The 15,599-nt window shown below is 34.2% G+C and overlaps 1 protein-coding gene across 1 annotated transcript in view; it reads right to left on the bottom strand.

Moving 5' to 3' along the window:
* Window positions 1–15,599, bottom strand: part of LOC150093729 (toll-interacting protein-like) — a 117,176-nt gene that overhangs the window by 58,265 nt on the left and 43,312 nt on the right. Inside the window, exons 3-4 of the mRNA XM_090413073.1 lie at window positions 9,252–9,385; window positions 101–149 (exon numbers count right to left, since the gene is read on the bottom strand). Of these exons, the coding sequence (XP_090269199.1) occupies window positions 101–149; window positions 9,252–9,385 (183 nt within the window). The remainder of the gene's footprint in view (window positions 1–100; window positions 150–9,251; window positions 9,386–15,599) is intronic.

Below are 15,599 nucleotides of genomic sequence, written 5' to 3'. Positions count from 1 at the left end.
AATATTTCAATGAAAATTATAAAACAAATTATCGTAAACCTATGCTGCATTACTGATTCTAAGCATCAAACCTATCCAAGCTTAGGAGAATAAATCTTACCTCATCAAATATCTCAAGACAAATTGTATTTACTCCATGAAAAAGAAAACTATAAAAAGAAAAACCTAGATTATATATATATATATATATATAATGAGGAGATATCTACATATTAAATTCATATAAAATCAGTCACAATAAAAATACTCTTATTTCTGAAAAATTTTGTCTTTTGATTCACACACAATCACTGTCACCAATTTCTTAAAAATGAAAATAATCTAACTTGCCTTCAAATGTAGAAAGCAAGATAACACAATCAAAAACTTCCTTAGGGAAATTTTAAGTAATTTTTTTCACTTTTATTGGCCCTTTCAATACCAATTATCATACTAAAAACTATATATATATATATTAAGGGAAGGTTATGATATATATACAGGGTGTTCGGGATAAATTTGACAGTTTCGTAAGGAAAAAGAAAATCTTCTTTGTATCTATTAAATTTAATGAATTGACAAAAAAACATTACAGGCAGAGTTAATTACAATACTATCAACAAGATTTACTCAAAATAACCACCATTAGCATCGATCACAGCTTCAATTCTGCTTCGGAACCTCGAACAAGCTGATGCTACAGTCTCCCTGGGAAGGGCCGCAAAAACTGTTTTAATTTTATCCATTAACTGGGCTTTTGTATTACTGGAAGTGCGATTGGTGTCTTTTTCAACTGCGCCCCATACAAAATAATCCATGGGGTTAAGGTCTGGGGAGTTTGGAGGCCAAACATTTGGACTGGTGAAGTCGTAGAAATTTTCAGACAACCATTTTTGACTTTTCCCAGAGGTGTGGCAAGGGGCCGAATCCTGCTGCCATACATACGGCCTACCATTGGCTACCCTTGTTATCCAGGGCTTGACTACAGTTAGCAACTCCACGAACAAAGCCCGAATTCCAATGCCAGGGTTCTTCAACACCTGTTCCTGCAGATTTGCGAGGAATTCTGCTGTACGAACGCAATCAGATCGTCTGCTAGGGATCTTTCTTCTTGCTACATCCTCGTAGTCACCATTGCAAGTCTCTAGTTCATGCCTGATTGTTTTTACTGTATTCAGGGAGCATTGGGCAGCAGTCGTAATATCCTTATTTTGATGGCGGGCACGAATCATCATGATACAAGTTATTCTCTTCCATGATTCAGGTGGGTTCCAGCTATCCATCCTTTCTGACATCTTGTATATGAATGAAGAAGGGTCCAAACTTTTAAATGAAGAGAAGTGTGTGTTAATACATGTAACTTACGGAAAAATATAATTAATTATAAATATGTCAAATTTATCCCGAACACCCTGTATACCAAATGGGAAGGATATTGGATGTGCATAGGAAGCACTTAAACAATACTTAAATGATGCAACTGGAATGTGTCCATAGTGTTCAAAGAATAAATAGGATAGGCATGAAATGAATGATGTGCAATCTTATTAAGTTTCTTAAGAAAAAGGTGATGTGGAAGGAATATCATGTACATAAGGATGATGTCGGTTATAAAATTTATAAGGCACAGGCCAAAAGAGTTACAACTATTGTATAAAACAGCTACGTCTGATATTAAAAGAAACTGGCCTGGCAAGTTAAAGATAACCTAAAAGAATTCCATTATTATGCAGCAAGTAAAAGAAAGAATAAGAATGAAAGAATAACACTAGTGCATGCCAGTTTTATTAAAGCTCTCAACTAGGTGCATACAACATTGAGCTCTGCTACTTCTTCACTGGATGAAAAAAAAACTCGTGTATGAGGAAGGGGGTAGCAGATCTGTTATACAAACTGAATAAGAATTCAGCAATAGGCACTGATGGGATATCAGCATGGATGCTAAAAGTGTTCAGACGAACTGGTTGTTCTTTTGACTGGGCTGTATAATTTGAGTCTCAGAACATGGAAGATTCCACAGGAGTGGATGGAATTTATAATGATTCCTTCACACAAGGGTGGGGCAAAGACTGATGTATCCAACTATCAACCTATCAGTATCACTAGAATGATGATGAAGATTTTAGGAAACCTGGTAAAAAAGCAATGAATGGTAATGAACAGCAAGAATTTACTAAGAGAAGGTTATGTATGTCACATCTTATAATAATGTTATCATAGTTAGACAAGACAAATGGATACACCGTGATATTTTTGGACTTTGCTAAGACTTTTAACAGGATACAGCATGGAACATTATTGAATAAATTGGAGAATGCGAAACTGGATTATAAAATATTAGCATGTATAAGAGGATGGCTGATTGACGGATATCAAAAAGTGGTATATGGGAATGTGAATCTGCAAAATTTAAGGTAACCAGTGGTGTGCCACAAGGATCAGTCTTTGGTCCATTGTTATTCAATCTTTACATTAATGACATGGAGAAGTATTTGAGATATAGTGCAAAGGAGAGCATTAAAGATGATACTGGGATTGTGGAATACATATTATGAAGACTGATTGAAAATTTTCGGACTGCAGACACTAGCAAAAAGGAGAAAGAGGGATAATATGATTGAGATTTACAAACTCCTGAAAGGGTCATATAGGATGGCAGATGGAATTTTTCACTTTGAGGAGGGTGGGGAGAGGATGAGAGGGCATCTGTGGAAGTTGAGAATGAATGCAGTTAAAAAAGGGAGATGGACCAATTTTTTTCTCATAGAGTGATGCACGATTGGAATGTTTTGCCTTTGGAGGTGGTGAGTGCAGGTATTGAGAATGAATTCAAGAAAAAGGTATGACAGCTGGTGTGGGGTGTATGTATGGCTATTCTCGATGAGTCCCTAAAGGTCTCTCTTAATAATAATAATAATACAATGTGGGAACTCAGTAAAGATATTTCCTCATTAATAGAACCGGTGATGTGATATCTCTCATGCTCATAAATTTCATTTCCAAAAATGTATGTTTTAAATTTTTATTAAACTGAATATTATTTATTTATATTGACAGATGTGTTCGACTACAATATAAAAAAATTCAGTGAACAGGTATAAAATTAAACAAAAACAGTAACTGTTGATGTCCTCATCATTCCTGTTGGGTGTCAGTGATACATATATTGGAAGTGATGCATATAAATTGTTCTTGAGATAACCAAGAAATAACACAGAACTTGTGGTACTGAAGGATATCTGCTATTTAGCAATATCAGATTATCTTACTTTTTTATATATATATATATATATATATTTTAGCAATGCCCAATTTTGAATAAATATATAAATAAAAAGGAAAGGATAACTTTTAGTTTTATTATTTATCATGATAAAGAAGTTCCCACAAGGGAAAAAAGGGAACTTTAAAATTATCTTTGTATTTCAAGGTAATAGAAAAGGGACTGATATTGTAGAAAAGATATGAAAGAAGAAATATGCTCTTTCTTTCTTTCTTAAGAAAAAGTTGTGCACAAATTTTCCTTTTTATTTTAAAAGAAAAACACATAGGTACTAATTAGATTCTATGGCTAGTTTAGAGCAGAAGAAATTGTGCCTTATAAGTTTGTATATTCTCATCAAATCCTATGATCTTGAAGAGAAGACAAAAAATTTTGTGTAATGGTCATGTTCTTAAAGTCTAATATTAAGTTTGAGGGTGCTTTTCTCTTCAGGAAACAGTTTTTATTTATAATGTAAATCTATATATAGCACTGCAAAAACAAACATTTCACACACACTGTTAAAGCAATACTATAAATTTACACTGATATTAATTGTTTGTAAATAAATATATTATTTTTGAATTTTCTTTGTCTCTCACTCAATCTCTTAAGTTCACTTATTATAATAATAATATCCCAGATCCAAATCTGTGATATTAACTAAAATGTTAATGAACCATTCAGGCATACTACTCTGGTATATAATGACAACCAGGAAGCAGACAGTACCCAAGTGGATTTTAATATTCAAACCACCTTGTGATGGACATATGCTGAACAACTTCAGCTAGTCTGTATTAATGATGGTGTATTAAAAGATTCAAGCTTCTCTATTGCACCTTGAAAATTTCTCATTCCAGGTTTCATGCTATTATAGGAAGATATTTATGATACTTTGGATTTGAGCAAACTGCACTATCCCAAAATAGAATTAGCAAAGCAAGAGAATAACTTGCTAATTCTATTACCAACTTTCCAGCTTATTACAACACACACATAATGTAGTCAAAAGCCTCATCCTGAGATTTAAGTAGATAAAAGGTGTTAAGAAAAACTACATCAAAATTATTGTATATATGTACAAAATGTATATACACTGGTTGGAAAGAAGTCAATGGATGCCATAGTGTGAGGAACAAACAGCCACAGTCCCGACCTAAATAAGATGTAGGACCTTTCAATGCAATGACTAAGGTAAGAACTGTGGCTGTTTGTTCCTTAAAACTATGGTGTCCATTGAGTTCTTTCCAATATACATTTTGTACATATATACAATAATTCTGATGTAGTTTTTCTTAACACCTTTTATCTACTTAAATCTCAGAATGAGGCTTTTGACTACATTATGTGTGTGTTGTAATAAGCTGGAAAGTTGGTAATAGAATTAGCAAGTTATTCTATTACCTTGCTAATTCTATTTTGGGATAGTAATTCTCAGAGTATTGTAGGGCAGACATCCCTTGACATCACCAAACACTCCAGTTCATCTCACAGGTGGTCATTAGGGTTGCAATCAGGGCTCTGTGGAGGCCAGTCAAGTATGAGGATGATGATGTTTGTGTCCACAAACTTATGAAGTTACAGTGACCTTATGACATGTGCATAAGGTCATGGTGCACTGTCTTGCTGAAAGAGATAATAGTCAGTTCCATAGAAACACAACAAGTAGGAAGCACTGTATTGTCCAGAATGTTCAAATACTTATCGAAGTTCAATGTTCGTGGCACCATAAACAGAAATCCAAGACCAAACCAAGAAAATCAGGAGCATACCATCACACTGCCACCTCTGAATTTCATAGCCGAGGTTACACACTCGGGTAAGAAACCTTCACCGGGCATCTCCCATACCCATCCATCTGCTTGGTAGAGGATATAGTGTGATTCGTTGCTCCATAACACAGCTTCCTAAGCTTCCATGTCCCACTGCACATGTTCTTTGCAGCACTGAAGATGAATGCTTGTTGGTTTAGGTAATGTGGGCTTGCATAATGAGGTCCTACCATGGAAACCCATGTTGTGAGTCTTGATTCAAATGTTTTTGTGCAGATTCATGTTCCAGTCAATACCCAGAATTCATTTGAAACCATTTGTCAGCCGACACATTCAATGTGTCGGCTGACAAATGGTTTTACATATTATCCTTCATAGCACCCTACATCAGTTTAGTGAGTGTGTGCAGTGCTGTAATGAGGGCGTGGCGAAAGAGGTGCCACGGCACGTCACAAGGACGTCAAGAGGGCGTGGCGAAAGAGGTGCCCGCCACAGGTGTAAAACGTAAAAAAATAAATAAAGAGATATAAAAGTCCGCTATTTTATATTGTATTTTTAAATTTCGGCAATATGCCGCTTTAGACACAAATACTGCAACACACTGCAACTCATTTTGATGAGAGTTAATAGTAAGTATTTAACATATTACATTTAGTAAAATTTAACTTGTAACATTTAAATTTTTCAAAATTTTTGTCATTTTTGGATTGAGGGAAGCAGAAGTTAGACACTTGCCACAGGCGCTTCATACCCTCGTTACTGTACTGAGTGTATGTGTGGTGGGTAACACTTGCAGTTGACTCCCTGTGTTTCCATCTCAATATGGTATCACAGATTGTTGACCTGGGACAGCCTAATTTGTCAACAATTTGCTGATCACATAAGCCTGCAACATGGCATTCCATCACAATGCCACTTTCAAACTCCGTTAGTTCCTTTCTTGCAGCCATTTCACCCAGACACAGTTACACTGACTTGGGAGAATCATATTCCTCAAATTTATACTGACTACAAACATGTTACTCGTTACATTGCATGATGCACCTTGCCATGGGGGGTTCCCATTGACTTCTTTCCAGACAGCGTGTGTGTGTGTGTGTGTGTGTGCTGTACATATATGTTTATATATAAATATAGAAACATGTTTATATATATATATATACACTATAAAATGATAAGCTGAAATTGGCAACGGATGTGACGTCGGCTTAAAACAGATGTAGGCTGTAACGTTTTTGTCAAGTTATTTGAAACTCAGGGGCTACCCTGAGTGTTGAGTCTTCAAAATTCAAGTCATTAGAATTCAAGGAGAACTGGCCTACCAGTCCGGAACACAGGGGGGTAGGCACCAGGAGGAGCGATCCCCCCCCTGAAGACTTGACACTCAGGGGCTACCCTGAGTGTCGAGTCTTCAAAATTCGAGTCATCAGAATTGAAGGAGAACCGATCTACCAGTCCAGAGTTGGGCGCTGTAGGTGTCAGGGGGTGGAGTCCCCTAGTATGTGTGTGTGTGCATATATGTATATGTGTTTCACCATGTACAATCAAATCACTGAATTAATGAAATATTCATTATTGTTTTCTTGTACAAGATTGCAAAAAATTGTTTACCTCTGAAACTTTCAGTTTCAAAAGATCACAACTTTCAGCTATTTAAAGATGAATTTTGTACCAAAACCCATGTGTTTGCTTTCTATCAAAAGAATGGCATGTGAATCAAAAACAGTGTCTTTGATTAGGCTTCACTGACCTTAGAATTGATTCAAACTACTGATTCTCACCAGAGAAAAGGAAGAAGTTCTAGAACAAAAATCTATTCTCAATTCCAGAGAATGTCATGTTTGAAAGTACAGAAATGAAGAGCTTCAAAGATTTCACAGATCAAAAACTATTAACAGGATAATAAATATCCATCATCAATAGTTTGACAGTCAAGTAGCAAAATGTTTGATAGTGAATGAGCATATAATCTTAGGCCCAAGAGTAGCTTTGTTATTATTATTATTATACAGGTCTCTCCACAGAGTCAGAAGCCTCATTTGCAGGAGAACCCTTAATCACACAATACCCTCATACTTCTCCTTAAACTTATTCACTGATGAAGCACTTACAACCACCTCTGTCAACTTATTCCACCCGTTCACCATCCTCCAAGCAAAATTCCAAAAATTTATAATCCTAGCACCCTTGATAACCACACTTATACACAATTTCCATGGATGACCCTTCCTGCTATGTAGTGAAAAATGTCTTCAGTGTCGATCCTATAAAACCCACTTAATAACTTATATGCTTGTATCATATCTCCTCTCTAATGCCTATCAGCTGGTTTTTGGAGCACACAGAGCTTCAATCTATTCTCATAGGAAGCATTCTACAGACCTGCCACAATCTTTGTCACTCACATCTGAATTCTTTCCACCATTTCTTCATCGCCAAAGAATCAAGGTGACCAGATGTAGCCTTATTAATGCCATATAAAGAGGAACAATAACTTCCCTATCTCTGCTTGTCAGTTCAACAACCATATAATCTGATGTAAGTTTTAGTTACCTTTGCAATATGCTCTTCAAACTTCAACTCCCTGTCCACAACCATCCCAAGTCCCTATGAACTCTCTTCAGCATATGTATGCACATCACATCACTTCTGCTTCAGACAAGCACATTTTTAACACAGTTTATATGGCAAGTTAATTATAACTTTTTTGGTAGAATTTTATTTCTCAATTTAGCATTTGTGAACTGTCTTAATGATATGGAAGTCAAAGTAGAAGACCAAATTTCCTCAAGTAGTTGTTTTCATTATGAACAACAACTGAACCACCTTTGTCAGCTTTGGTATAATTATGTTCTTATTATGCTTTAGAGATGATAAAGCCTGAAAATCATTTTGCAATAAATTGCTGTAAGGGATATGATTTAAGCAAAACATACGCTGCTTGAAACCTAATTTTACTAGCTAAGGAATACAGGAGGTTACGAAGGACTTTATCTATACTAAACATAAAGTCCATAATATGTTTTTGGAGCTACAGCATAATCGAACCCTTTTGACAATACTAAGGTATCTTCATTGGATAAAGAGAAGCTCAAAATATTAATGATAGTTCCTGAGGAATCGATTTGGTTGTTAAGCAGAATATTCTGCTTGTTCAAAATAAAATGAAACTTCTGAATATGATGTTGCTAAACTCTCATGAAACTTTTTCAGCTGAGTCAGAAGAAATCTTATAAATCTCATATTCTTCAACAGATAAAACATTACATCATTCTGTCGTAATAGAATCAACACTGTGATTGATAAAAAAATAGTTGTTTTTTTTGCTTCACGAATCTGATAATCAGTAAAGAAAATCTTGCACACCTATATTATACGATATGATAATTAGAGGGAGCTAACTTTGAATGTGAAAAGTGTTATGAAGTATTAAAAAACATTACCTGGAAGACATTAGCTTTCAAATCAAATCAGTCAGCTACTTACCTGGTTTGTTCAGAGAGTTCATCATTAATAAGTTACAAATAAACAATGTGCTATTAAAGAAATACTATACTATAGGGATGACACTTAAATAGATACTTGAATCAACAATTAAAACACAACTCATTGCATCTTAAAGAACCAGTGTACATGCCACACACCTATGAATTACATTTATAATAAACTTTCTTCCTTCAGCAGCAGATGAGTGGGAGTGTGTAATAACAGAGTAAGGTGATAAAAATTTTATGGGCATATTATTTCAGGAAACAGAAAAGAAAAGTATTATTAAAGGATGATTTTAATACTAGAAATATGACTGAAGAATGAAATAACTAACACAATGGGTAGGAAATATTTGAAGCTACCTAATGATAGGTAAATGAAGCAACATGTATGTGAACCTATGGACAAGATCTCACATGTCACATCAGAGGAATCATGATAATATAAACGAAGGAGCAATATATATATTGCCCTCGGAAAGGGGACAAAGACTAAAATGAGATGTGACAATTAAAGCTAACTTTGAAGGTATGAAAAGTATTATGAAGTATTAAAAGTATTAACTGAAAGACGTTAATTATGTAAAATGTTAAAAATCTGAAAAATACTTGGTACAATTTAAATATCTAAATTTATTCGGTCTTTGAACCTATACGCAAAGGTAATAATTTAGGTCAATTGTCAGTTTATGCTGCTGCTACCTTAGCCCTCATGGTAGAAGGATGAAAATGATGATAAATACTTACCAGTGAAACACCTTATTCCACCTAGGATTTTTTGCTCCATTATAATCTGTATGTGTCTCATAAACCGTTTGTCCAATTCTTAATCTAACATATGGATCCATTCTTGTCATTCCATAATTTTTTGTTAGTTTTGCCTTAAAAAAATTTAATATATAAATAAGTACTTATATATTATATAAGTACTAAAATTTTATAAAATCTAGAAATAACTCAAGTCAAATCAGAATTCAGATTTCCTACTCTGTGTAATAAACTGGGACTGTTGGGTAACCAGAAAAATTAACAAAATTTATAGTTAATACTTAATAAAATGTAAGCAAAGATATTCAATGGAAGGCATGAAATGTTTCATTTTCAACCAAATCTCACTGCTGCTCTCTCTCTCTCTCTCCTGTGCTAGTAAGAAAAAAGGTTTGTAAATGTAGAACGGAACAGTATGTTAAATTCATGTAAGAGCAGTATATGAATTAATGTACTATTCCATTCTACATTAAATTCATATAAGAGAAGTATGAGACATGTAATGCTGCAGGTGAAATGGTTTTAATCTTCCATTAGAATCCCAATGCACCTTAAGTAAGAAAATAGGTAAATCTTTACAATAAAGAAAGTAATTAAATAAATAAATAAGTAAATCTTTACAATAAAGAATATATAAAATAAAAAAACGCAAAAAACTAACATTCGTAATATAGCCATTTTTCATTCAATTCAGGGCAAAGAGCCTTGAAACTGATGAATAAATTGGATATTTTTGTAACATTAAGGACAACTGTCTCAGCTATGAATTCACATATAATGCCAGCAATTGTCAGTTTACATATTTCAATTCATATATATACAAGTTAGCCCATTAAGTCATTAAAATGTGAATAACCTTTTAGATTATTAATTTTTTTCATTTTTTTTTTTCAGGTATTCTAAGGAATATTTAGGAAATTACAAACAATTAAAAGAGATGGAGCCACAGCCCACACAGCTAGAGCCACAATGGAACTAAGGCACATAATACTAGTGGTGGTGGTGATGGGCAGTAGATGGCATTGGTGTAGGTGTACAGAGAGTTGTAGAGTAGGTGCCCTCCCTTGATGAGACTTTGAACTCCCTGGAGGTGTCACGCAATAATAATAATAATACATTTTACAAAGATGTGCAATTAACTGGCCATCATGTTCTTCAGATCTGACAGCTCCTGACATCTTCCTATGGGGTTACCTGAAAGAAAAGGTACATGTGAAGAAGTCCCAGACAATCCAACAAGCTGAAGAACATTCATGCAGAAATTAGGGCAATGCAGCTAGAAACATTAACAGCTGTCATGTAACATGCTGTAGAAACAGCCTCTCTTTGTGAAAATGAAAATGGAATGCATTTATGTGATGTGGCTTTTCATAACCAATAAAAAAATTCCAGGTTCTGTATTTCATTAACAAAAAAATAAAAATACATAAATAAGTTATTAAATGTTTAAACCCCTTCGTGACTTATTGGCTACCCCTATACATACACTATCTACCAATAATTGTCCAGACACTTTAGCAATTTACAATTGATAGCAGCAGGTGAACTCTAATATCCACTTTTTGGGATATATCCACTTTTAGGCTTTGATCACCTCCTGCACCCCAATAATCAAAGCAGCTGAATTCAACGACAGATTGAGGACATGCTGCTCTGGACCTCAATTGCCACTTCAATTGGTCCCACAGGTGTTCAATGGGGTTGAGATCAGGACTCTGTGCAGGTCAGGGCACTTGTTTAACACCATCTCTTCATACCATTCCATAACTGCAGCTTTGTAGCATGGGGCATTGCTGTCTTGATAATACCATGGGTCCATTCCATAAAAACTCCACAGTGTAGGCAGCAGCTGATTACACAGAATATCAAGGTACTGCCTTCATGGAACCACAGACAATGACCAGTGGTCCCACTCCAACCAAGTTGAATGCACTCCACACCATTACTCCTCTACCACCAAACTTACTGTGGGAACAACCGTTCACCAGGCTGCCTCCATACCCTGCCATCAGACTGGAAACATGTGAACCTTGATTCATCGCTGCAGAGTACCATTTTCCACTGGTCAATTGTCCAGTTCACATGCTCTTTGCACCAGGCCAGACGAGCCACCTTGTTCATTGTTGTGATGTTCAGCTTGTGTGCCACTGCTCTTCATGGAAACCCAGTAAACGGAGTTCTTATCATAACAATATTAGTGCTCACAATGGTGTTACTGGGCACTCTGGAACTCATAACAGATGCTCTGTGCCGATTTTAGCCAGTTTTTGCATGCCATCAGTTTTAACACTCCTCCTCTACCTGTCAGTCATTTTCAGCGACGGCCCAGGGTGTTTTCCTGCACTAGTGATGCCAGAACATCTCCATTTGTTGATCACATTGCCAACCACTGATTCTGGATGCTCCAGTTGAGCAGCACTGGATGTATGGATGTGCCACTAATGTTACAACCAACGATGACACCTCTCTTGAAATCACTGAGTTCACGTTGTGTTGCCATACCATCTGTATTCAGCTGCTACGATGAAACACTGCTTTCCTACTATCTGTACACCAGTTTTTATGTTATTAACAAACCTGGAATGTTCCATAACTTCAAATAACAGGGGTGTCCAGACAATTATTGGTGGTTATTGTTTGAAAGTGTTGAAACCCTATTTCATAGACCTAATCTTGATTGTAATGATGGCCTCCCTATGGCAAAAGTTTGGGAAATTGTTATCCTCAATTGTATTAAATATATATTATATTTTAATTTAATTAATTTTAATTTCAGCCCAATAATTTTAATCCATTAACACATGACTATATACTTAGAGGAATTCCAATTTAAGCATAGGCTCTACTGTTTTCTAATTCAATTCCTATTGTTGTTTGATAATTGTACTGGTGATGTCTTATGATACATAAATGAAATATTTGCATAATAAAATTTAAACTTTCTCAGAAATAATACCTATAAAATTTATTTTACTGTGCCATACATATTATTTTCTAGTTAGGGATACTCCACAGGTGTCATTATATGAGAAAATGTTTTATTTCTAAGCGCTCTCTCTCTCTCTCTCTCTAGGATCCATAAATTAACACTGTTTTGCATACTGCTCATTATTTTTCTTATTCTATATAAACTTATTCAACTGACTCCCACTATATTAACTTTGTTTATTCTATTATCTATTTCCATATTTAATTTGATATCTTCACTAAAAATTTGGGCATAAATAGCTGATATATTTTACTTGTTCTATTGGTTCTTTCATTGGTAATCCACTTGAAATTTTACATATTTCTGCCTACTTTTTATTGTTATTATTGCTACTTTTCAAGCCAAATAAAACAAACAGATAAATTTAATATCTCTGATTCTGATATCAAATTTAATGGTACTTTCTTTCACAACAGAAATGAGAGCAGAAATGGTGTGCACAACAATCTTCCACATGAAGATTGTTGTGCACACCATTGTCATCAAACCATCTTCCAGTATTTTTGGTAATTTTAATTGCTGACATGACCTAAATACAGGATGGCCATAATTAAAGTGGATGTGTTCAGATCCCTGTAGTGAAAAATGTATTGGATGAAAATCAACAAATGCAGTGTAAGTACACTCTGGAACATGGGGTTTTGAGTTACAGGGAAGAAAAAAAGCACAAAATTCTGTCACCAGTGGACAATTGCCAATAGAATCTCGTGATAGTATAATCTACTGACGAGGTGGTGGATATAAGGAAGACCGAAACAGATTCACGTCATTATGATAGGACTAAATTGCTATAGATCTCGCCTTACTAGTCAAGCTTGACTATCAACAATGCAATAATGCTAACACTGCACACATTTTAAGAATTCCAGCACTTGAAGAATAGAAGGTTAAATTCCAAAACAATAGAAGCAGAAATAGAGTATAAAAGAAATAGTACAATTGCAAAACGAGAAGTAAGGAAAAAACATAGAGAAAGATGTCTTACGTCTAAAATTAGCTCTGCTAATTTTAGACGTAAGAGCATATCAATGCTTTGAATTAAACTCTGATCATTATATGGTATCAGCAAAAATTCATTTTGAACCAAAGTGGCTAAAAACACATAGAATTGAAAATTCTTACCAGCCAAGCTACAAAATTTCTTCGTTACAGGATCCTCAAGTTAGACAACAATATCAAAAAACCACACATGAATCAAGTGACACAGAAGATGAATGGGAAAATTTGAAACAAATTCTCACAAAAGCAGCAATAGAAACCTTAGGAATAAAGCACAAATGGATTAGAAAAAGAGGACTACGAGACTGGAACAAAGAAATAGAAAATATAATAAAAACCAAAAAGGACAGTTACCAGAAATAGCTAAATTCCAAAACAATAGAAGCAGAAATAGAGTATAAAAGAAATAGTGCAATTGCAAAACGAGAAGTAAGGAAAAAACATAGCGAATGATGGAACAATTTCGTAACAGAACTAGAAAAGGATTTATTTAAGCCACAACCCAAAACCTATAAAGTAATAAAATACATGAATAAAGAAATAAAAGAAAAGATAAAAATACAAACAATAGATTTAGAAAAATGGGTGACCTATTTCCAAAATCTCTGGACAGATGAGAACAATGAAATAAAATTTTATAAGACAAAGAATGACCTAATAGAAAATATCACAATGTCAGAACTGAAAAATATAATAAAGAAGATGAAAAACAGGAAAATACCAGGAGAAGACAATATAAATATAGAACTATACAAAAATGCAGGTGAAAATTTAATGAAAGACTTCTGAAATTTTTTAATATGCTTTGGATGTCTGGAAAAACCCCTAACTCTTTGTTATCCCAATGTATAAAAAAGGAAATAAAGACAATTGCAATAATTATAGGGGAATTAGCCTGCTGAATACAGGATATAAAATATATGCAGGAATATTAAAAGAGAAACTAAGCAGCATTGTAGAAGACAAATTACTAGAAGAACAAAATGGTTTCCAAAAAGGCCGATCCTGTATAGATCCAATTTTTACTTTAAAATTATTAATAGAAAAGAGAAGAGAATTTCAAAAAGAAACGCACGTGGCCTTTATTGATTACGAAAAAAGGATTTGAAAAATTAGTAGACAAAAATTGTTTAAAATATTAACCGATTTAAACATACCAAACCAACTTTTACAATCTATTCAAGAAATATATACAGGAAATAAAATAGCAGTTAAATTAGAATGCATCTCAGAATGGAAAGATATATCAAGAGGAGTACGACAAGATGTACTCTCTCACCTCTGCTTTTCAATATATATATAAATGAAATATTAACAATCTGGAAACAGCATAACCCATTTGGTATACAAATGACCCTGCAAATGAAGATAGATACACTACTATTTGCAGATGATCAAATAGTATTAGCTACATCAGAAGATGACTTACAAAGATCATTAAAATCATTAAATGATATCTCAAAGCAATATAATATGACAATATCTAAAGAAAAAACAAAAAAATGGCATTCAAAGGAGAAAACCCAATAAGTAAAATAGTGATAGATAATAAAATACTAGAACAAGTAAACACTTTCAGATACTTGGGATGTGATCTATCATACGAAGAAGAAAAAGACAGATGCTAAAATATCAAACTTTGTCAAAGTAAATGGCATAATAAATATATTTAAGAGATCTAGTACAAAAACACACTAGAATCAGACTATATAATGTCTTGTCAAAACCAGCTCTACTACACAGAAGTGAAACATGACCATGAAAAGGAAAGATGAAAAACGAATTCAAACAGCAGAAATGAAGTTCCTCAGAAAAACAGCTGGATATACCAAGTGGGACCACAAAACAAATGAAGAAATCTTACAATCCCTGAAAATAAAACCAATTAATTACTGCATAAGACAGTATAAACAAAAATGGCTAGAACATTTAAATACAATGGACAACAGCAGACTACCAAAAATATTATACAGATACAAAATAAGGGGAAAAAGAAGAATCGAAAGACCAAGAAAGAAATGGCATGAGACCAGAACAGGCCACATGGCCTAAATTCAATGTTAGGAAGAAGAAGGAGGATAGGAGTAAAAGTCCAGTGACAATAACAAATATTAAAAAAATGATTTTACAATTTGAAAATAGCAGATTTTTAGCAGTGAGACCAGGAAGAAGGCCAAAACGGATTATTCCTCAACAAGTTAACAAAGTTTCAACTGCTGTCATGGAACACGGAATGAATAACACACAAGGATCCAGCAGTGCTCAGGCAATATTGTAAAATCTTGTATAGAAGAATTCTGTACAGAAAATCCTTATATACTGATTTTACTGGAGAACGA

The sequence above is a fragment of the Typopeltis vanoorti genome, chromosome 23 (genome assembly GCF_054136105.1).
Source record: "Typopeltis vanoorti isolate ZY-2024b chromosome 23, IOZ_Tvanoo_1.0, whole genome shotgun sequence".
NCBI lineage: Eukaryota > Metazoa > Arthropoda > Arachnida > Uropygi > Thelyphonidae > Typopeltis > Typopeltis vanoorti.
Note: the sequence above shows the minus strand (reverse complement) of the source record. Positions and strands in the feature narration are given on the sequence as shown.